General features: G+C 53.4%; 2 protein-coding genes and 1 long non-coding RNA gene across 10 annotated transcripts; 1 reads left to right on the top strand and 2 right to left on the bottom strand.

Annotated features, from left to right (window-relative positions):
• Positions 1–125: 125 nt before the first annotated feature.
• Positions 126–2,495, bottom strand: CE2H19orf84 (chromosome E2 C19orf84 homolog). The gene is made up of 2 exons (XM_045440518.1): positions 2,139–2,495; positions 126–1,295 (listed from the first exon to the last, which is right to left on the bottom strand). Exons 1-2 carry the CDS (start codon positions 2,171–2,173, stop codon positions 767–769), a joined length of 564 nt encoding a protein of 187 aa, XP_045296474.1. The 5' UTR covers positions 2,174–2,495; the 3' UTR covers positions 126–766.
• Positions 2,496–5,172: 2,677 nt separating this feature from the next.
• LOC123578031 lies at positions 5,173–13,714 on the top strand. Of its 2 annotated transcripts, XR_006702201.1 has the most exons (4): positions 5,173–5,319; positions 5,587–6,212; positions 13,157–13,333; positions 13,576–13,714. It is a non-coding gene; the product is annotated as an uncharacterized LOC123578031 (long non-coding RNA). The 2 variants fall into 2 exon arrangements; XR_006702200.1 differs by having other exon boundaries at positions 5,175–6,212.
• SIGLEC10 (sialic acid binding Ig like lectin 10) lies at positions 13,403–21,991 on the bottom strand. 7 transcript variants are annotated; one of them, XR_006702190.1, is made up of 12 exons: positions 21,829–21,982; positions 21,367–21,747; positions 20,923–21,207; positions 20,598–20,645; positions 20,204–20,467; positions 18,857–18,904; positions 18,468–18,725; positions 18,096–18,380; positions 17,686–17,779; positions 17,443–17,590; positions 14,484–14,824; positions 13,435–13,547 (listed from the first exon to the last, which is right to left on the bottom strand). XR_006702190.1 is itself a non-coding variant. In XM_045440424.1 (12 exons), exons 1-11 carry the CDS (start codon positions 21,863–21,865, stop codon positions 14,534–14,536), a joined length of 2,139 nt encoding a protein of 712 aa, XP_045296380.1. In that variant the 5' UTR covers positions 21,866–21,982; the 3' UTR covers positions 13,435–13,547; positions 14,502–14,533. The 7 variants fall into 7 exon arrangements, 5 of the variants coding, with proteins under 5 accessions (XP_045296382.1, XP_045296380.1, XP_045296381.1 ...); XM_045440424.1 differs by having other exon boundaries at positions 14,502–14,824; XR_006702191.1 differs by lacking the exon at positions 13,435–13,547 and adding an exon at positions 13,558–13,657.
• Between the last annotated feature and the right edge of the window lie 555 nt (positions 21,992–22,546).

The raw sequence follows: 22,546 nt of genomic DNA, 5'->3' as shown, positions 1-22,546 counted from the left end.
GCAGCCCCGGCCACCCTGGCCTCTCTCTGTGACCCTCCCCACGACCTAACCCCTTTCACAGGCCTTGCTCACAGCACCCGCAGGGTTAGCCTGAGCTGCGTAAGCACACACACACAGACACAAGATATGGGGCAAGTCTTCCATGTATTTTTCAACCAGGCTCCCCACACCGAAGGGCAGGAAAAGGGGTGGGAGGTTGCAGGTCTGTGGGGCCAATGGGGTTCTCTGCCGGTGGGTCACAGGGCATGTCACGGTTGGGGCTGGGAAACAGGACGGGGTGGGGCTGGCTGGGGTCGAAGGTGGACGGGACTAGGGCTCAAGTGTAGGACACAGGTGAGGGTTGGGTTGGGCCTGAGGTGGGTAGAGAAGCTGGGAGCAAGGGTGCAGATGGGGACAGAAATGGCAATGAGTGGGATTGGGAAGGCGGTATTGAGAGTGGGGACCGGAAAGGGCTTGCAGGGGAAGGTGGGGATGGGAGGGACTGAGGTTGTCACTGTAGATGGGGTTGGAATGGGGGGTGGGGAGTTGGGGATGGCTTGGTGCGCGGGGGTGAGGCTCTGGTTTTCTCTGGTGTGGGATCCTAGGTCGGGTCCATGTTTCATGGGGCGACTGGCAGGAGGCTATGGTTTCGGGGGAAAAGAGATGGGAGCACGATGTTTCTTGGGGCATCTCTGCCATAGCTGAGGTCACCCTGGGGCTCCAGGAAAACCCTCCTGGTGACCCTGAGGGGCCCTTCAGGAGTTTGGGGAGCGGGACCCTCAGGGTCCTAGTATTCTGAGTCCCAGTTTTCTGCTGCAGCAGCTGGCATGTTCTGGGGTGTCTCCCGACCTCCAGCTTCTGTCTTCCCATCCTGGGCAGGCAGCCTTGGTGGTGAGGCTGGCATCACCGGGGGAGTCTTGGGGCCAGCCCCAGACCCCCCCCGCCAGCCCTTCTCCGGCTGTTCCACCCTTCTGGGTCCCCATCGCGGCTGGCCCTGGCCCCGGCCTGGCCTGCGTCGGACGTCCCAGCCCCCACGTCCCCTGGATGGCCTCGTGGCGGTGCCTGGCTGGGAGCAGCATGCCTGTGAGTTGCAGGGGCAGGAGGGCAAGGACTGTTGAAAGGTGTAGGCCCCCAGCAGGGCACTGTGCAGGAGGTAGGAGAGGGCGTCCAGACGGATGGGGACGGTGACAGAGGCCAAGCTCTCAGGGAGCCCCAGGTGGGCTGGATCCGGGGTCCCCAGGGGAAAAGGTGGCAAGGCTGGGAATGGCCCAGAGGGCCACGGCTCAGGCCCAGGTGATGGCAGGGACGGGTTGTTCCTAGAACGACAAGAGGACAGGTCAGCAGATCTCGGCATCTCTTTACGTCCTTCCTACTGTGGTCCCGCACTTCTCCTGGGAGTCCTCTGAGCTGGGCATCCACCTCTGACCTCCTTATCCCCTTCTCTCCATTTCTCTCCCCCTCCCCCCTCCTTTTATTTATTTATTTATTTAGTTATTTATTTATTTATTTTTGAGAGAGGAGGAGGATCTCAAGCAGGCTCCGCACTGTCAGCACAGAGCCCGACGTGGGGCTCGAACTCACTAAACTGAGATCATGACCTGAGCTGAAATGGAGTCAGACGCTCACCCGACTGCGCCACCCAGGCGCCCCTCTTCCCGTCTCTCTTTACAGACAGACAGACAGACAGCTCTCCCAGAACTTCAGCATCAGACAGAACCCAGCTCCAGGCTGCCTCGCTCACGGTGTGTTTCTGGGCTAATCATTTCCTTGTGCTGAACCTTAATTTTTTCACACCAAAAGATGGCTTCGCATAGTGGCAAAGGTGCATATTAAAGACCTGGGTCTGACGGTTATTATTACTATTTCAGTAATATAACAGCCCTGTGACTGTTCCTGACATCACCGATTTCTTCTCATTCCTTCTTGAAATTTTTCCCTGTTCCACAAATATCTGTGTCCCTATCCCTAAGTATCTCGCTCAAATCTGACCACAAGATCTCCAAGATTCTGTTTCTAACAACTGATGACACTGGGGAAAAAAAATTTTTTTTTTTTTCCTGATAGTCTCTCTGAGTCTGTCCACTCTGTCTCTGATTTTCTCTGTTCCCTTCCCTCTCTGGTCTCTGTTCTCCCCGTGGGAAGGGTCTCGTGTCTCTTACCCTTCGGGCCCAGTCCCTTCCTCCTGCTGCTCCATCTTTGCAGAGATCTCCCGAGTTTCTTCTAGCACCTTCGCCTGAATTTCTTCAGGGTCCTGAGAGGCGGAGAGAGGTCTGGAAGAAAGTGGGAGGGACTTTGTTCAAAGTGGGGCGTGGCCTTCGGGGCGTGCGGAGCCGCGGGAAAGGGCGCTGGGGTCTCAGGGCCTAATTTCTCAACCCCACGTATCTGGGGTCGCAGCTCTCTACCTCCTGAATCCCAAGAGTACAGCCCCTGAGCTTCTTCCGCCCCCAGACCCAGGAGTCCAAGCCCCCAGCCCCTCCTCCCTCAGACCCAGGAGTCCAGCCCTCCAGCCCCCTCCTCTCAGACCCAGGAGTCAGGGCATTAGCCCCCTCCTCTCTTTCCACCTGCATTTCTGGCCGTTTCGTCAGGGGGGCCCATGGTTCTTTAGGACTAAAGGGGCATTTAGATAGGGAATTCTGGACATCTGGACATCCCTCAGGGCAGAGGGGATCGTCAATGGGCTGGAGTCGAGAGCTGGATTCCACCCAGGCCCTGTCTCTGACTGACTTTGTGACCTTCAGTCCTTCTAGACTCTGTGCTTCCGTTTCTCCATCTGAGAAATGGGGCGAATATTACCTTCCACGTTCTTGTGAGGTTTAAAGATATGACTTGTGTAAAATAGTCAACACAGAGTCTAGACTAATTTGTTTCAACAAATGAGAGTTACTTATCATTATTGCTGCGAGTGTTGGTAGTATTTTATTGGGAAACAATAGTCATTCTTAATCTCTTCATTTAAGAAGTATGTATTCAAAAAATAAATATGTATTCGGTGCCTACTGTATGCTAGGCCCCATACTGGGCTTTGGGGGTGGAGCCCCGGGACAAAATAGACACAGCCCATATTCTTAGAGAGAACAAGAGGGACAAGACACAAGTATACATTTCCTAGAATAAGTTCTGTGGGGGCGCCTGGATGGCACAGTCGGTTAAGCATCCAGCTCTTGGTTTCAGCTCAGGATATGATCTCACTGCAGGTTCAAACCCCGTGTCAGGCTCCACGCTGATAGTTCAGAGCCTGTTCAGGATTCTCTCTCTCTCTCCTCTCTCTGCCCCTTTCTCACTCTCTCTCTATGTCAGAAATAAATTAAACATTAAAAAAAATTTTTTTTTCTGACTTTTTTATTTTTTTATTTTTTTATTTTTGGGACAGAGAGAGACAGAGCATGAACGGGGGAGGGGCAGAGAGAGGGGGAGACACAGAATCAGAAACAGGCTCCAGGCTCTGAGCCATCAGCCCAGAGCCTGACGCGGGGCTCGAACTCCCAGACCGCAAGATCGTGACCTGGCTGAAGTCGGATGCTTAACTGAGTGCGCCACCCAGGCGCCCCTAAAAAAATTTTTAAGTTTATTTCTGAGAGAGAGAGAGAGAGAGAGAGAGAGAGAACATGAGTGGGGGAGGGGCAGAGAGAGAGAGACAGAGGATCTGAAGCAGGTTCTGTGCTGACAGAGCAGGAGGCTTGAATTCACCAACCCTGAGATTATAACCTGAGCCGAAGTCAGATGCTTAACAAACTGAGCCATACAGGCACACCTAAAAAAAAAAAAAATGTTTTTAAAAGAATAAGGACTGTGAAAGTGTGAAGACAGGGCAAGGGGACAGAGAAGCACAGGGGGCAGTGAGTTTAGTTGAATAAGATGGTCAGGGAAGGCTACTGTGGAAGGAGCCAGAAGACGTTGGTGTTGAGTATTCCTAGTGGAGGGAACAGGAAGTGCAAAGGTCTGAGGGTGGAAGGAGCACGGTGTTTGAGGCACTGGGAAGGACAGAGCTTGGAGGGGGTGAGGGGTAGGTCTCTTTGCTTTTAAATACAATTTTTCTTTTGGAATACTTTTATTTAAAATTTGTTTAATGTTTGTCTACTTTTGAGAGAGACACAGAGCATGATCCCGGGAGGAGCAGAGGGCGAAGGAGACACAGAATCCGGAGCAGGCTCCAGACTCCAAGCTGTCATTACACGGGGCCCGAACTCATGAACTTCGAGATCATGACCTGAGCCGAAGTCATCTGCTTAACCGACTGAGCCACCCAGGGGCCCCTGGAATACTTTTATATTTACAGAAAAATTATAAAGATAATAAGGAGAGCTCCCATATAGTCCTCACCCAGCTTTGCTTACTGTGTATCTTCTTCCATTGTCGTGGAACATTCATTGCAACTAAGAAACTAACATGACTGTTAACCATACTCCAGACTTACTGGATTTTACCAGTTCCCACACTAATGTCCTCTATTTTCTGTTCTAGAACTGATGCAGGATACCATTTACCAGACTCGTCTGTGGCACAGCAGCTTCTCGTCTTTGCTGGCTTTTCACAACCTTGACCATTTTGAGGAATACTAGTTAGTCATTTTATACAGCAGAGGTCTATTTTAATTAGTAATTCTAACTCATTTAATCCTCACTTCACAGGTGATCAGACCTTGCCTCAAGGGGTCTAAGTAAGTTACTCGAGGTCACGGAGCTAGTCAGTGGCACAAGTGAGGTCTGAACTCCACAGCCTGGCTCATATCTGTGCTGTTGATGGGAGACACGAGCAGGAGCCAGATTATGTAGGACCTGGTAGGCTGCAGTGGAGACACTGGATTTTTTTTTTTTTTTTTTCTTAGAACATTGAGATGACTTTGAACATTTGTAAGCAGAAGTGTGACATAATTTGATTTATGTTTTAAGCAAAGCACAGTGTCAGCGGTTTGGAGAATAGGCTGTGGTGAACGCCAAGAGTCGTCGCAGGAAGCCCAGGGAAATTGCCGCTATCCTCTAGGCAAGGCAGTGACTTGTAGGGAGGGGAGTGGGAATGGGACGATGTGAAGGGATTTAGAAGGTATTTTGTTAGAACCTGTAGCAAGCAGGGCTGCTGGGGGTGATAAGTTAATGAGGAATCGAGGATAATGCAAAGTTTTCAGCCAGACCAGTGAATATGATTTTTCCTTTCTTTTCTTTTCTTTCTTTTTCTTTTCTTTTCTTTTCTTTCTTTCTTTCTTTCTTTCTTTTTTTTTTTTTTTTTTTTAACTAAGGTTCACGACATCCCACCTTAAGGAAAGGAAAGCCCAGATACGAGCTTTCACTTTTTGCCCTTCTCTCCAATCCAGGTCCTGTGCTGGATGATGCTGATGGCTCGGAGGTATCACCGGTCCTTGAAGGGCTGACTTGAGGGGTGGGGGACAGGCACAGAGATGGACGACGGTAACATTCCAGGGCGATCAGAGCCGGGACACTGGAACAGGCCAGTGAGAGCCCCAAGCCCGGGAGGGAAGGGAATGCTGCCTGGGGGCAAAGGGGTGACATGAGGGAAGGGGGTCAGGAAAGCTTTGCTGCCTGCCAGCAAGGGGCAGGGTTGGTTGGTTGGTTGGTTTCGTTTTTGGTTTTTTGTGTGCCTTGTTTTGTTTAGGGGAGGTGGCCTTTGGGCTAGGTCTAGAGTGAGAAGAAATGGTGTGAGCAAAGGCCAGGTGGCTGGACCGAAAAGATTTGATCATCGAAGCCAAAACTGTCTCAGCGAGTGTGATTAGGATTTGGGTCTCATCCTTTGGTTATGTCGTATCCCAAAGAGGCGTGGCTATTTTGTCGAGACACAGGGCTTGGAAATGAAGGTTCGAATCCCCGCTCCGCTACTTACAAGTCCGTGACCTAAAGCAAACTGCTTAAACTTTTGGGGTCCCCTGTTTCTTCGAGAGATAGCCCTTCCTGGTCAATTCCAACATAATGGAATGGCTTTCGATTTTGTTCTGCTACTGTTTCTATTTCTGTGAAGAGGTCCGACGTCGACTTACCAGGAACCTGGCCCTTTAAGGCCCTCCTCCCACGCTAGGGAGAGGAGGCGGGCTCTAGTGTCTCTAAAGGAATGTCCTGCATCCGTTTTCCAACATTGGGAGGCAAGTTCTGCAAGTGACCAATCAACTCCTGCGTCGGGGGCAGCGAAACTTCCGATTCGTGGGGAAACTCCAGCAGCGTTGCGTTTGAGCTCCGCCCACTCCGTGTTAGACAGCCGCGCGAGACAGTCATTCTCGGCTCTGATTGGTGAGTGAGCTCGCGTTGGCGCCGAGTCCCCTCCCCGCATCCCGCAGATCCGCGAGCCGGCACCCTCGCTCTTTAATTGGCTAGATTTCTGAGCGCGAACTCGGCTCGCTCTCTGATTAGTTGTCCGCTCTCAGGGCTTACTCCCGACTTTTTTGCTCTGGAATTCAATGGAGTCGATGGCTATTGCTTCCGCAGGGTGGCGTCTGCTGCGTCCGGGGATACCTAGCCCAGGCCTGGAGATGCCGAGCGAAGCTTGGAGGGGCGACAGGACCCCGGGCTGAGGGAGGGAATCCCGCGCAGGCGTCTCCATGGCCCACCAGGGAGCCCCGTTGCCCCATCCCCGCCTTAGGTTCAGCCCCTTCCTTCCACTGCCCGCCCCCCCCCCCCCAAGGGCCTCGGGCGTAGTCCCAAGACTGGACTTTCAGGGCCTCCCAGCCTACTGGGCTCACGGGTTCCCTTAAGTCCCCACTTCTGTCCCCCTCCAGGGGACCCTTCCAACTTGGGGGCCTTTCCAAGTGCCGTTAGGCACCAGGGCCTCCTGGTCTTGAGGGCTTCACTCCCTGCCGTCCCACCCTTAATACCCCTCTTCCCACCCCCACCCCCCGACACCCCCACTCCCCCGCCGCCTTTCTTGCCTCCCTTGGAGAGTCTCCCCACCTCTAGAGGCTCTGACTTCACTGCTTTCTTCCCATACCCTTCAAGGTAGCGGTGGGGGACTGCGCACCTTTAGACTTTGACCCAGAAGTTATACCTTCTTTCTAATCAGAACCCTGCAGGGGCGCCTGAGTGGCTCAGTCGGTTAAGCATCCGACTTCAGATGTGCTCGGGTTATGATCTCACAGTTTGTGAATTTGAGCCCCGTGTGGGGATCTGTGCTGATAGCTCAGAGCCTGGAGCCTGCTCTGGGTTCTGTCTCTCTCTCTGCCCTTCCCCTGCTCATGCTCTGTCTCTATCTCTTTCTCTCTCTGTCTGTCTCTCAAAAATAAACATTTAAAAAAATTTAAAGGGGTATATATTAAAAAGAAAAGAAACAGAGGAGTCCAGGGGCTCCTGGCTAGCTCAGTCATTAGAGCATGTGACTGTGGATCTTGGGGTTGTAAGTTTGAGCCACAGGTTGTATGTAGAGATTACTTTTTAAAAAATTTTTTAAATGTTTATTTATTTATTTTTTAAATGTTTATTTATTTTTGACAGAGAGAGAGACAGAACACGAGCGGGGGAGGGGCAGAGAGAGAGGGAGACACAGAATCGGAAGCAGGCTCCAGGCTCCGAGCTGTCAGCACAGAGCCCGACGTGGGGCTCAAACTCACAGACCGTGAGATCATGACCTGAGCCGAAGTCGGTCACTCAACCGACTGAGCCACCCAGGCGCCCAAATGTTTATTTATTTTTGAGACAGAGACAGAGCATGAACAGGGGAGGGTCAGAGAAAGAGGGAGACACAGAATCTGAAGCAGGCTCCAGGCTCCGAGCTGTCAGCACAGAGTCGGATGTGGGGCTTGAACTCATGGACCGCGAGATCGTGACCTGAGCTGAAGTCCGACGCTCAACCGACGGAGCCACCCAGGCGCCCCTAGAGATTACTTTTTTTAAGGGTTTTTTTTTTTTTTGTTTTTGTTTTTAATTGAGAGAAGCACGAGTGGGGGGAGGGGCAGAGAGAGAGAATCCCAAGCAGGCTTTTCACTGTCAGTGCGGAGCCCGACACAGTGCTTAACTCATGAACTGTGAGATCACGACCGGAACCAAAACCAAGAGCCAGACGTTTAACTGACTTAGCCACCCAGGCGCCCCAACACGTAGAGATTACTTAAAAAAATAAAATTGAAAAACAAAACAAAACAAAACGGAGGAGTTCAGAAAACCTCACTGGACCCACCCAGGTTCTCACATTCTTGCTCCGCAAGAGAGCCGGTCTTTGGACGCATCCAGGGTTAGCCCAGAGAAGGCTTCAGCCAACAAGAAGCTACTGCTGTGGCCAGTCAGGTCAAGAGTCACTTGTCCCCATGCCCATCCCTCCTCTAGGCCCCCAAACTTTGGGAAATCGGGGCTTTAAATGGGGATGGAGAAAAGATGTGTCCAGGATGATTGGTGTCCCTCTCTTCTCCAAGGAGGCAAGTCCCAGCTTGAACCACTACTGGATGGAGAGGAATCTGAGGGGAAGGCTTAAGACCAGGCTGAGCAGAGTATCTGAGACATAGTTAGGAGCTGAGAAGAGAAATATTCTTTTTTTTTTTTTTAAAGCAGGCCCTATGCCCAATAGGGACTTGAACTCATGACCCTGAGATCAAAAGTCACATGCTCCACTGACTGAGCCAGTCACATGACCTGAGGAAAAAAGGTTTTGAGAGAGAATGATCGGATCAGTGATCAGAAACATAGAGCTGTTTTGTATTTATACTTCCTGGGGCTGATAGCTCCTAATGAATTGGTTATAGAGACTACGTGACAAGGGGGAAAGTCCAGGCTGGGTCTTCTGCCTCCAAGCCTGTTGTCACTCATATTTTCATTTACACAACGTCGCCCTTCCCCAGAGTCCCGGATAACACCGTCCTCGCTCCCTCCGAGTCCCAAGTCGTTATTGGTAAGTCAGGACCTTAGCTCACATATTTCAAAGTTAGTGACCCCTGGCCAAACCTGTTGCCCTAGCAACGCACTCTTGAAATTTCCCAAGTCAGGGTGCCTGGGTGGTTCAGTCGGTGAAGCATCTAACTCTTGATTTCAGCTCAGGTCATGATCACACGGTTTGCGAGACTGAGCCCTCCGAGTTGGTCTCTGAGCTGAAAGTGCCCAACCTGCTTGGGATTCTCTCTCTCTGCCTCTTCCCCACTTGTTCTCTCTCTCTCTCTCTCTCTTTCTCTCTCTCTCAAAATAAATAAATAAATAACTTACAAAAAAAAGAAATTTCCTAGGTCATACAAACTTTGAAAGGTGGCTCTCATAGCAGGATTTGGGGGTACAGGAATGGAAACAGAAGCCCCTCCGGCATCCTCCCCGCTCCAAATTTGTTAAAAGGGATTCATGCTGTGCAGTCAATGCTCATCCATTCTAGGACCTGGCTGGGTATGAGTTTCACTTCCTCCATTTTGCCACATGACCTTAGGCAAGACCCTGTCCCTCTTTCTAAGCCCCGTCTCTAAAACGAGGGGATTGCATCGGGTGATCCTAAACCGAGTCCGTAATTCCCTCACTCTGCGTATACTGGCTCCTAGTGGCCAACTTGAATCCTTGCACCTAATTCACTGTTGTACTTCATGCTGTCCCCCAGGAGCGTTGGCTCACTGAAGAAGGCAAAACAGGTCTGAGGGGGTCTCCCTGGTATATCACCAGCTACCCAATAACAGCCCAATCGGGGCTCCTACGGTGACTATGGGAGGAAGAACAGAAAGAGCACGGGAGACAGTGACCACAGTGCTCGCCCTCGCTCTGTATCTTATTCTCCAAAGCTGTTGCAACCCCCCTGCAGACTGGGGCGCCATGGCTAATGCAAATGGGCAGCCTCTTACGAGCTGAGAAGATTTCACATATTATAGTTGCCATTCAACAAATGTGAGATTTGGATCCCTATAGATAAATTCTCTGTTCTTCTGAAGGCTCTCCACCTTACTTAAATAATCCTACTTCATTGTACTCAGATAAGCATAGTTAATGTCTAAATGATGCTTTACAGTTTATACACTCTATTTACAGTCTCTATTCAGTCATTACAACCTGCTTTTGAGCAAGGGTGTTACCGTCATTTGAAAGCAGGGGGAAATAGAGCCTCCGAGAGGGAAAATCACTTGGCCTCCACTTACTCTGCTAGTAAGTGGTAGAATCTGGACACAAGGGCAAATCCTTTGTCCTTCCCATGTGCTGTACCTGCCACACCTCTTTTTTTTTTAAGCTTATTTGCTTTGAGAGAGAGAGAGCTCCAGAGAGAGTGAAGGGGCAGAGAGAGGGAGAGAGAGAAACTCCAACTCATGAACCGTGAGATCATGACCTGAGCTGAAACCAAGAATCTCTTAACTGACCGAGCCACCCAGGTGCCCAGCCACACCTCCGGTCAACAATTCACCAGGAGGCCCATATAGGATCATGACTAAGAGCCTGGGCTCGGGAATCAGATTGCCTGGGATTGAATCTTACTAATCGTGTGGTGTTGGGCACGTCTGCAACCTTCCGGTGCCTCAGTCTGCTCAGCTATAAAGCAGAGATCATAATATCTGCATCACGAAACCCTTGGAAAATTCCATCTCAAAATCTCCCCCCTCCCCTTTCTTTCTCGCTCTTCATTATTTGCTGCACAGTGATCTTCATCTGAGAACCAGAGTGATTTGTTAAACTGTCACCAGGAGATCTTGGTACCACAAAGCTCAGGCCATTTCATTCACAAGAAGGAAGTTTTGTAAGCTGTGATTAATAAAAGGAAAAAAGTTATGAGCTGGTCTTCAGTTTTCACATCTGGCCCTAAGTCATCAAAATTTTTACATGCTAACTTCTTTGTAACGTTTGTATTAGAGAAAAGTCAGAACCTGCCTCTTAGTGGCTCGAATGAGGAGAAAAGTTGTGATTGGACAGGAGTCCTGTCAATCATTTCAGGTATAAAGAGAGGAGAGCCCAGGGGCACCTGGGTGGCTCAGTCTGTTAAGCGACTGACTTTGGCTCAGGTCATGATCTTGAGGTCTGTGAGTTCAAGCCCTGCTTCAGGTTCTGTGCTGACAGCTTGGAGCCTGGAGCCTGCTTCAGATTCTGTGTCCCCTTTCACTCTGTCCCTCCCCCACTCACACTCTGTCTGTCTGTCTCTCTCTCAAAAAAAAAAAAAAAAGTAAATAAACAATAAAAAAGAGAGAGGGAGAGAGTCTGTCACCTCATCTCTGGAGGAAGCAGCGGCCAGGCTGTGTCCACGCAGCTGGCCACTGTGGACGATTTGCTTTTTTTTTTTTTTTTTTTGTCTTTCTAAGATTATGGTGGCGGGGGGTGGGGGGTGGGGGGGGTGGAGAGAAGGGATCTTTAGTCCCTAAAAGGATGAACAGAATTAGATAAATCTTGCCAGTAGTGGCTAAGAAACCAGTGCAAGAATCAGCTTATTATTATTACTTTATTTTAGAGAGAGAGAGAGAGAGAGAGAGCATGAATAGGGAAGGGAGGCAGAGGGAGAGAAAAAGAGAATCTTAAGCCAGCTCCATGCTCAATGTGGAGCCCCGCACAGAGCTCGATCCCACGACCCTGAGATCATGACCTGAGCCAAAATCAAGAGGCAGATGCTTGGGGTGCCCCGGTGGCTCAGTGGGTTGAACATCCGACTCTTGGTTTCAGCTCAGGTCACGTTCTGACGGTTCGTGAGTTCGAGCCTCGCATCAGGCCCTGCGCTGACAGTATGGATTCTCTCTCTCCCTCCCTCTCTTTCTGCCCCTCCCACACACTCTCTCTAAATAAATAAATAAACAAATAAACTTAAAAAAAAAAAAAAAAAAAAAACATCAGATGCTCAACTGTCTTGAGCCACCCAGGCGCCCCTCAGCTCATTAGTACTGACGATTACCTTGGGTAGACAAATTAAGAGGTTTTGTTAAATTCTTCTGGATTAACATCTGTTCTTTCTTACAGTTCTGAACCTTTCCGGGCTGCCTTATATGAACCAGTTAATTGGGATCTGGCAAGATGAAGGGAGACTTCCCCAGTCTTCAGTCAAAAATTCCCTTAAGAGTTTCTGTGTTGAGTGGGATAATATAATAAGCATTCGCCGAAGCGCCTGGCGTAAGTGCTTAATATGTGTTAGTCCGTGTTACAAATGTCTCCACAGATCAATAGCTCTGGAATTTGAGAGGGTTTAGGTGAAGCGGGGCTTGTCTGCGAACATCCGGTTATTCTCTCTCTCTCGGGACACAAAGCCTCAGGACCTTAGCCAAATACCTGGGAAAACATGAACCTGTCCACCACCAGCTCCTTCCTCTTCGTGGAAGCTGACACCCTTTGAAATGCTATGCCCTCCCCTCGAACCCTTCCCCTGCTCTTTAGCTCTTGACCCTGTGGACCACAAGCATGGTCAGAGATGGGCCTTTTATGTCCCAGTCCAGCCAAAAGCCCCCCCAAGGCTCCGAGTCCTTTTCGCTCAAGAGCGCCCCCTTCAGGCAGGATGGCAAAGCAGCGGGGAAAGATTTTGAGAGCCAGGCGGCTGTTGGGGTGTGGACACGCTCTTGGTTCCACAGATTTCTCCAGTGTGGCTTTATTTTTATTATTATTGTTATTTATTTATTTATCACATTTTTAAAATGTTTATTTTTGAGACAGAGAGAGAGAGACAGAGTGCAAGCAGGGGAGGGGCAGACGGAGAGGGAGACACAGAATCCGAAGCAGGCTCCAGGCTCTGAGCTGTCAGCATGGAGCCCCACGTGGGTCTCAAACTCACGAACCGTGAGATTGCGACCCGAGCTGAAGTTGGACGCTTAACCAACTGAGCCACCCAGGCGCCCTGTTATTTATTTATTTATTAAGTGTTTATTTGTTTATTTCTGAGAGAGACAGAGAGAGAGAGAGAGAGAGAGGGTGAGAGCCAGGGGAGAGGGCAGAGAGAATCCCAAGCAGGCTTCGCTCTGTCAGCACAGAGCCCCATGCCAGGCTTGAACCCACAACCCGGGAGATCGTGACCTGAACCACAACCAAGAGTCGGCCGCTCAACCGACTGAGCCACCCAGGTGCCCCCAATGTTTTTTTATTTTTTTAATTTTTTTTTTTTTCAACGTTTTATTTATTTTTGGGACAGAGAGAGAGACAGAGCATGAACGGGGGAGGGGCAGAGAGAAAGGGAGACACAGAATCGGAAACAGGCTCCAGGCTCCGAGCCATCAGCCCAGAGCCCGACGCGGGGCTCGAACTCACGGACCGCGAGATCGTGACCTGGCTGAAGTCGGACGCTTAACCGACTGCGCCACCCAGGCGCCCCTTTTTATTTTTTTAATGCAAAGGCCAACATCTCTTCTGGGCTCCTCAATTTTCTGCCTGGCAAGTAGCAACCATCCCCCATGAGAGCTTTCTGTGAAGCAATTAGGACTCTGACCTCTGGGGAAGGAGGAAGGACCTGCTCCCCTCAGAGAAACAGACCCATCTTCTCTCTTCACCGGCTGGTCGATTCGGAGTACATGGTGAGCTCTGCTTTCCATTACATTTTGAGAGCGTTCCCAGTACCACGCCCTCCTGCGATCGTTCTTCCTCAGGTTCATGGGCTGGAAGGCACAATTGCGCCCAGTCTCCACGTGGTGTCCTTGCCCTGAGGGACTTCCTGTCTTGTCGCCTAGCAGGACATCTTTGCGGTGGCTGCTGTTGAACTCACTCTGAACATCTGCTTCTGTTCCTCTTCTGTGAAACACGGCTGTGTTTACTTTAGGTGAAGATTCTGCAAACTCTTCCTGCAGATGCCCAGACAGCAGACATCTCGGACTCAGCTCTGCCTGCCGTGGGCCAGAGTCCTGCGTTCTTTTGAATGGGCACAACTGTGATCCAATAAAACTTTATTTATGGACACCCGAATTGGAATTTCATATCCTTAGCACGTATCAGGAAACATTTTTCTGCTTTCGATTCCCCGCTCCCAACCATTTATTTTTTTTAATTCATTAGTATTATTATTTTAGTCATCTCGACACCTGACCTGGGGCTTGAACTCACCACCCTGGAGATCAGGCATTGTAAGCTCTCCCATCTGAGCTGGCCCCTCCCCACAACCATTTAAAATGTGGAAAACATGGGGCGCCTGGGTGGCGCAGTCGGTTAAGCGTCCGACTTCAGCCAGGTCACGATCTCGCGGTCCGGGAGTTCGAGCCCCGCGTCGGGCTCTGGGCTGATGGCTCGGAGCCTGGAGCCTGTTTCCGATTCTGTGTCTCCCCCTCTCTCTGCCCCTCCCCCGTTCACGCTCTGTCTCTCTCTGTCCCAAAAATAAAAATAAACGTTGAAAAAAAAATTAAAAAAAAAAAAATGTGGAAAACACTCTTGGCTCGAAATTAGGCGGCGGGTCAGAGGTTAGCTGGCTGACCCCGCAAAGATGATTAGGTTAATTGCCTTTAAAGTCCCTCCCACCTTTGAGAAACTGAGCCTGTGTGATCAGCTGCGGGGGGGGGGGGGGGGGGGGGGTGGTGGCAGAGAAGATTCTCTTGCCTCTCAGAATAGTGCATCCAGAGAGATGCGTCCAGCTTTTCCAAATGATCAGGTCTGGAATGGGAGGACCCATGCTTGGAGACCAAGAGGGTGAGGGAGACAGAGAGAGAGAGAGAGAGAGAGGATGCTCGTCTTCCTCACCCTCTCCATTCCGCCTACCCCGGATCCCAGCCCTGCAGCCCGGGAGACCGTCAGTGAAACTTGATGTCCTCGTACTCCGGGCCTGTGTCCTTGGACTCCCAGGTGTCCCAGGGTCTGAGGCCCGAGAAGGTGAGGGCAGCATAATGGAGATTCTCTTGGTTACTCTCTGATTCTGAGGCTGGCGTGGATGATCTGGGTCCTGGATAAGTGTGGGGAGCAGCATATAGCTCCTTCTGGTTTTTCTTACATTCCTGGGAGGGAGCGCCTGGAGGAGAGGCCTGGGCAGGACTGCTCGGGGTGGCCTTCCGGTTCTGGTTCTGGTTCCGATTGCGATTGCGAGCCTGGGAGAGAAACAACCAGGCTTCCTTCCCTCCTTCTATTCTTCCTTCCCGCCTCCCCTCTTTCCTCCCTCCCTCCCCCTTCCTTCCCTCCCTCCTCTCCTTCCTCCCTCTCTCTCTCCCCTCCTTCCTCCCTCTCTCTCTCCCCTCCTTCCTCCCTTCCCCTCTTCCCTCCCCCCTCTCCTTCCTCCCTCTCTCTCTCCCCTCCTTCCTCCCTTCCCTCCTTCTCTCCCTGTCTCCTTCCTTCCTTCCTTCCCTCCTTCCACAAATACTCGAGAGCTCACCATGCACCAGACACTAATTAAGAACTGGGATTGGGGCACCTGGGTGGCTTAGTCAGTTAAGCGACCGACATCGGCTCAGGTCATGATCTCACAGTTTGTGAGTTCGAGCCCCGCCTCGGGCCCTGTGCTGACAGCTCAGAGCCTGGAGCCTGCTTCGGATTCTGGGTCTCCCTCTCTCTCTGACCCTCCCCTACTGGCACTCTGTCTCTCTCTCTCTCAAAAATAAATAAACATTAAAAAAATTAAAAAAAAAAAAGAACTAGGATTACATCTTGGGGGCAGGAACAAACAATAAACGATGTCCGTGGCTTAAGTCACCCCGGCTGCAGCCCTTTGCTACGGCAGCCAGAGCCAACACACACAGGCGGATCCGTGCAGCCCACAGCACAGTCAAGACACAGAACTGTTCCTCCCCACAAAGCTCTCCCCACCTGCTGCTCCTCTCTAGTCCTCCCTGCCATCCCATCCCTAACCCTGGCCACTACTAATCTGTCCTCGGTCTCTACAATCTGATCGTTTGCAGGTGTTATAAACATGGAATCCTGCATACGTGACCATTGGAGATCGGCATTTTTCCTTTTTTTTTTTTTGTCTCTAAGGTTTCTTCAACCAGTAGCTTCTTTCAATCATTTGTTCCTTTTGATGGCTGAGTAGTATTCCACGGGGGTTAGTTGTCCCTATTTGGGTTTTTTTTTTTTTTTAAAGTTTATTTAAAGAGAGAAAGAAGGGGAGGGGCAGAGAGAGGGAGAGAGAGAGAAGCCCAAGCAGGCTCTGCACCGTCAGCACAGGGCCTGATGCTGGGCTCGAACTCACCAAAGGTGAGATCATGATGAGCTGAAATCAGGACTCAGACGCTTAACCGACTGAGCCACCCAGGGGCCTCCCTATTTGGGTTTTTAAAGGATACCATGCACACGGAAAGAGAGCTGGGGCGGCGAGAGCGGAAGCAGGGGGGCACACACAGGAAGTGGCAGAACCAGCAGAGGCGGTTTGGGTGTATTTGGAAGGGGTCTCGCTAATGGGTTGATCGTGGGGTGGTGGAGGACAGAGGAGCGAAAGACGGGCTTGGGCAGCCGGGCGGACGTGGTGCTGTTTGCCGAGCCGGGCCGCGTGGAGAGCATAAGCAGTGGAGTTAGTCCTAAATTCGACTCGGACGGGCTAATTCCGAGACGCCTGTTAGACACTCAAACAGACATGCCGCCCCGGACCGTTGGATAGGAGTCTAAAGGTCAAGGGTGAGTTTGAGAGATGCAAGTTTTGGAGTCATCAGCATACAAATGTTCTCTCCTGGGGGCGCCTGGGGGGGGGGGCGGTTGGTTTCGGCTCAGGTCGTGATCTGATGTGGGTTCGAGCCCCGCATCAGGCTCTGTGCTGACAGCAGGGAGCCTGCTTGGGATTCTCTCTCTCTCTCTCTCTCTCTCTCTCTCTGCCCCTCCCCTGCTTGTGCGCATGCGCACCTCCCCTCTAAATAAACTTAAAAAAAGTAAAAATAAAAATAAATAAGTAAATAAACAAATAAATGTTCTCTCCTAAAACTATCCGGCATTTGTAGAACACTTACTAGGTGCCGGCTACTATTCTAAATGTTTACAGGTACCATGAGCATAGCGAGTACTTAGAATGATCCTAGGTAATAGATACTACTATTTCTCCCATTTTCTTAAAAAAAAAATTTTTTTTTAATGTTTATTTTTGAGAGAGAGAGAGAGAGAGCAAGCAGGGGAGGGGCAGAGAGAGAGGGAGGCACAGAATCCGAAGCAGGCTCCAGGCTCTGAGCTGTCAGCGCAGAGCCCGATGCAGGGCCCAAACTCACAGACCATGAGATCATGACCTGAGCTGAGGTCAGACTCTTAAGGCCTGAGCCACCCAGGCGCCCCCAGTTCCCCCATTTTAAACTAAGGCACAGAGAAGTTAAGAGACTTGTCCAAGAACACACCGCGATAAAACCAAGATTGTACCCGGACGAGCTGACTTCAGAGCCGCGCTCTTAATCACTAAATACACGGACTCTCCATGGTATTAAGAATGATCACATCATTAATTAGGAATCAGTAACCTCATCGGGGTGATAAGAACGGGCGAGCCGCTACATTTTGAGCAAGTGCATGATGTGTTCTCATCCTCAAACCAGCTCTCGAAGGAAGCAGAGGAAGAAATGGAGGCTCAGAGAGAGCGAGTGATTTGGTCAAGATCTCACAGGACTCGAATCCAACACCCATACCTTTTCCACCTTGACGTCCCTTGGGGGAAAAGGGTTGGGGCAGGGCAGGGGAGGGGCGAGGGCGAGGGCCGGGAGTCTGAGCAGGGAAAGTAGAGGCAGCACACGGAGCCACTCACCAGGGGACCAGGATTGGGGACCACGTTGATGTAGTCCAGGATCGTGCTTCTCCGCGTGGCCTTGGGCTTCGGCGGAGCCCCTGCCTGGGCCGGAGCCCCTGCCTGGGCCGGAGTCCCTGCCTGGGCCTGTTTCTTCCTCAGAGTCTTCCTGCCCGGGGAACAAGCCCCTTGATTGTGCGCCCTGGCACCTCCCCGGTCCCCAGCCCCGGATCCCACACCCCACCGCGCCGGCTCCTAACTCACGTGACCAGGATGAGGCAGAGGAAAAGGAGCGTCGTGATGCCCATTCCCAGAAATATTCCGCTACCCAACGCCTTTGAGAGGGGTCCCTTCTTATCTGCGCAAGGAGACGGTCAGCCAGCCCTGAGCCTCCCGCGTTCACGTGGGGCCTCACGCCCACCTGCCACCGGGCGCTCAGGTTCCAGCTCCCATTCCAGTTTTATCTGCAACCCCTTCTGTCCAAGTTTTGGAAACCCCTCTGCGCCCCGGACCCAGGCGACAGGCCTTCCAATTTGGATTGCCCACTGCATTCCCAGCCGCAGGTGCCACGTGCACCTTCCCAGGTCCTGCTCCAACCACAGGACCTTGCCCCTGCCCCCACTCAGCCTCCACTCGTCGGGGGTGGGGGTGGGGCCTCCAGCTGGCCCGCAGACCTGGCAACAGCAGGACCGCGGCGCTCTGTTCCCCATGTGCATTCCGGGCCTCGCAGCTGAGTCTGAGGCCAGAGCCCAGCGGCCCCCTGAGGCTTAGGGAGCTGTTGGCCCAGGGCCCCTCGGAGCTGGAGGTGACGGTCAAGGAGGCGTCGCTGTGGTTCCCCTCCAGCAGCCCCTCCCCCAGCCGCCAGCGCAGGGTGGGGGCCGGCCGGGCTCGGGCGGAGCAGGTGCAGCCCAGCCCCTCGCCCTCCCAGGAGCAGGAGGGGCCGAGCAGCCGCGGGGGGCCTGCAGGGGGGAGGGGCAGGGTCAGCGGCGCCTCTGCTCCCCAGGCCCCGGGCGTCCCGCCCCCCCCCGGGGGGTCCCCACACTCACAGACCACAGAGAGACGCAGGGAGACGTGCTGGGAGCCCAGCGAGTTCTGAGCTCGGCAGGTGAGGACTCCTTCATGCTCCGTTTGTATCTGAGGCAGCTCCAGGATCCCGGGGTCTGCGGGCTGGGAGGGGCTCAGAGTCTGTCCCCGCAGCGCCCAGCTCAGCTGGGCTGGGGGGTTGCTGTGGGCGACACAGAGCAGACGCAAGCTTTGGCCCTCCAGGGCTGGGAGGGACGTGCCATTCCCAAGGTTTTCCAGAACTGTGGGAAGGAAGAGGCCAGATCAGAGGCTCAGCTGAGGGCACAGGGACCCTTTTGCATGGCAGCATTCCAGACGCCGAGGCCCCCCGTGTGGCACCTAGAGGCCCCAGGTTCTCTGTCCCCCTTCATACCTGTCCTGTTTGCTTGTAGGGCCATCACTCTCAGGTTCTCTGGGGCATCTGAAACAGAGACAGGGTGCCGGCTCTAGAAGGGTGGGGAGGGGGGTTCCCCCAGGGCAGAGAACGGTCCTTGGAGACAAAGAGGGCAGGGTGGCCGAGCATGGAATCACCTAGTGACTGATTCTCCACCGAGTGGCCCAAGGGAACAGACTGGTAAGAAGGGCTGGTCTCTATGCTTGTGACTTATAATAAAATATATAAGGGCACCTGAGTGGCTCGGTCAGTTAAGTGTCTGCCTCTTGGTTTTGGCTCAGGTCGTGAGCTCACGGTTTGTGAGTTCAAGCCCCACATCGGGCTGTCCGCTGACAGCATGGAGCCTGCTTGGGATTCTCTGTCTCCTTCTGTCTCTGCCCTTCCCCTGCTCACACACACACACACACACACACACACGCACACACTCTCTCTCAAAATAAACTTAAAAAAATTAAATAAATATACATATCTCTCCCACTCCTGGCACAGAGTTCCTAAAACTCTCGGAATTTCCTAAAAGACGAGAGCGATAAAGGTGTCTTGATATTCATAACAAACCCCTTTCAAACCACACCTGGGTTGATGTAAATGAGGTGACCGTTGGAAAGCACCTTGGTGGGGGGGGGGGGGTGGCTGGTGGCCAGAGAACCAACCTCAGTGACTGAAGCTTTGGGACTTTCCATCCCTGCCCTGACTTCCGGGGAAGGGAGAGCGATTGCAGGTGGGATCGGACGGCAGTGGCCAAAGCTTTGGTCAATCCTGCCTCCGTGTTGAAGCCTCCATAAAAACCCAAGAGAATGGGGTTTGAAGAGCCTCCGTACTGGTGAACACGGGGAGGTACGCGGGCAACGGCCTTGCCCCCCACGCATCTCTTCTGTCTGCTGTTGTATCATTTTATAATAACCCCCCATCCAGTCAGTACGGTGTTCCTCTGAGTTCTGTGCCCCATTTTATCAAATCAATTGAATTCAAGGTGGGGGTGGGGGGGTCATGGGAAACTCCGATCTAGAGCCAGTTGGTCAACTTGGCTTGTGGCTGGCCTCTGAGGTGGGGGCCCAAGGAGCGGGGGGACCTTGCGGGACCGAGCCCTTCACCACCTCCAGGTAGACAGCGTTCCACCGAGTTGAATTGCAGAACACCCAGCTGGCATCAGAGAATTGTTTGGTGGTGTGGTGGGAAACCCATGTTGGAGTTGGAATCAGAATTGTTAGCCCCCTCGGCCTGGGGTTCCAGGTCCCTTTCGAGCTCCGGGGCCCTGCCCCCCAGCCCCAGCCCCCCTCTTCCTTCTCCCTTTCTGGAAACCGGGCTCCTGATGGTCGCACTCACACTGCACGGAGAGGTTCAGGGTGCGGCTCTGGGAGCCACGCCCGTTCTCCGCTCGGCAGGTGTAGCAGCCTGAATCCCCAGGCATCACCCGGGTCAGCACCAGAGCCAGGGGGCCGGGGGTCCAGGGGTGAGACCAAGAGAGGATTCTGTCCTCCAGGGCCCAGCTCAGGGTGGCAGGGGACTGGCTCTCAGAAGCACAGACCAGCTGCAGGAACTGGCCTTTCTGGACTTGCAGATGTGGGCTGTCTCCCTGGGGCTCCGGGGCTGCAGAGACAGAAGCCGGGAGAGAGAGAGAGAAGCTGAAGGAGGAACAGAGTCTCCCTCGCCCTCTGTCTCCCTCGCCTCCACCCTCCGCAGAGGACCAGCCCCACCCTCCCAGGCCCTCAATACGTACCTGATGCCTTGGCTCTGGAAACGCTGATGACTAGGTCTTTGGGGACATCTGCAACAAGATTGAGACCTGGCTTGGGGGAGGACCGTGGGGCTCCTGGCAGTAAGAGGGAACCCCCTTGGGGGAAAAGAAAGCGTGATATCCTCCGGGAGGCGAGTGACAAACCGGTGTCAAAGATGCTTGTGGCTGGGGAGCAGATGGCGTCCCCAAGCCCCTCCCAGGGCCGAGGCAGCGTGATGCGACTCCCCACCGACCTGTCTGGATGCCCCGCCGGCCACGTCCCGCCGTGCCTGTCTGCACACCCTGATGCCCTGGCCACCAGACTCACGGGTGACGTTAAGTCGAACGGTTGTCTCTGTGCTCACGCCCTTTCTGGAGAAGTCTACCCGGCACGTGAGGTGGGTGCCGTGGTCCTGGGGTCTCGGTGTGAGAGAAAGCACTGAGAAGTAGGAGGATTTGCGTCCGGGCCCTGGGGTGGTGACGGCGGCCCCCATCCAGGAGAAAGTAGGGGCTGGACATTCCTCAAAGGCCCAGTTAAACACACAGATGAGTGTCACCCGGCGCCCTGCTTCCAGGGTCTCTGGGACGTAGACATCGGGCTTCTGTGTCAGGGCTGGGGCAAAGAGAGGGCACAATCCTAGCCCTGGGAGGGGGTGCTGCAGGGGTGACCCCTGATCTGCTCCCCACAGTGTGTGTGTGTGTGTGGGGGGGGTGGGGAATGGCAGGGAGGAGGAGAGTTTCCCGCCCAGTTCTGCTGGAGCCCGGTCCATACCTGTCACTTCCAGATAGAGCGGGCTTTCCATGAAATTATACCGCACGTAACTGCCTCTCTCCACCCGAAAGAAGTACTGGGCTGAGTCCTCCACCTGGGCGTCTCTGATCAGCAAGGAGCAGCTGCGGTTCCGGGGATCCCCGGTGAGCTGGAACCGGCCCCCGGAGCCACCTTGCACTTGATCCCGCTTGTTTGTGGCCACCGGTCTTCCCTTGTTCGTGTCTGTCCCGACCAGGAACCAGGAGCCGAGGGCGGGGGTGTCCTCCGTCCAGCCTCTCCGGGGGTAGGAGAGGGTGCAGGGCACGTGCACACACAGGCCCTCCTGCACCATCACCACGCTCTGCACTTGCAGGGAGAATCCTGGGGCCTGAGCCTGAGACCCTGAAGGAGACAGAGGGCTCAAGCTGCAAGCCCAGCCCGCGCCCCCACCCAGGCCCCCTTCTGGCCCCGTGGCCCACTCACCGCCCCACAGCAGGGCCAACAGCAGCGACAGGGCCATCTCTGCACGAGGGTGCACTTGGACCGGCCCTCACACAGGCTCGTCCCCCGGACGCCTCCACTGACGAAGGGGAACCGCCAGTTGCGAAAGCTGTACCCCGGGTCCGGGCCAGGTGACCGGTTCTGAGCCCCACCCCCACTCGCTCCCGCCCCCCCCCCACCCCCGCCCCATCTTGTCACTCTCCAGCCCCACCTCACCCTCTAGGACTCTGAATCTTTCCTGGGGGTGGGGCGGGGAGGGGGGGGGAGGCTGCCTGTACTTGGGATGGCAGAGCTGGTCCTTCTGGGGGTCCCCTGGGGTGGGGGAGGGAGTGGAAGGTGGGTGAGGCCATGGGGCCTGGGTGGGTGGAGGGTCGGGGCTCTCCCGCTGGGCCTTAGGTGGCTGAGGAAGCAGAAGTGAAAGTGTACAATGAGCCTTTCTTCAGACGGGGGGCCCCTGGGGAAGGAGGGCAGTGGGGAACAGCGAGAGTGGATGCAGGAAGGGGGTTGTGGGGGGTGGGGGGCTGACGAGTCTTGCCAGCTAAAATTCAGAATCTCCAGTTAAAGTTGACTTTAGAGAGCAGGGGAGGGCCAGAGAGAGAGGGGGACAAAGGATCTGGAGCGGGCTCTGTGCTGACAGCAGAAAGCCCCATCAGGGGCTCCAACTCACGAACCATGCGATCATGACCCTAGTTGAAGCCAG

Source organism: Leopardus geoffroyi, chromosome E2 (assembly GCF_018350155.1).
Source record: "Leopardus geoffroyi isolate Oge1 chromosome E2, O.geoffroyi_Oge1_pat1.0, whole genome shotgun sequence".
NCBI lineage: Eukaryota > Metazoa > Chordata > Mammalia > Carnivora > Felidae > Leopardus > Leopardus geoffroyi.
Note: the sequence above shows the minus strand (reverse complement) of the source record. Positions and strands in the feature narration are given on the sequence as shown.

Bases quoted from the DNA above. Each gene is read 5' to 3' on its own strand.
- CE2H19orf84 (XM_045440518.1), bottom strand. From the start codon at position 2,173: ATGGAGCAGCAGGAGGAAGGGACTGGGCCCGAAGG. The intron at 1,296-2,138 runs GTAAGAGACACG...TTGTCGTTCTAG, and splicing joins GAAGGGACTGGGCCCGAAGG to GAACAACCCGTCCCTGCCAT.
- SIGLEC10 (XM_045440424.1), bottom strand. From the start codon at position 21,865: ATGGCCCTGTCGCTGCTGTTGGCCCTGCTGTGGGGCG. The intron at 20,468-20,597 runs GTACGTATTGAG...CTGTCTCTGCAG, and splicing joins TTCCAGAGCCAAGGCATCAG to CCCCGGAGCCCCAGGGAGAC. The intron at 18,905-20,203 runs GTGAGTGCGACC...TCTCTGTTTCAG, and splicing joins CCTGAACCTCTCCGTGCAGT to ATGCCCCAGAGAACCTGAGA.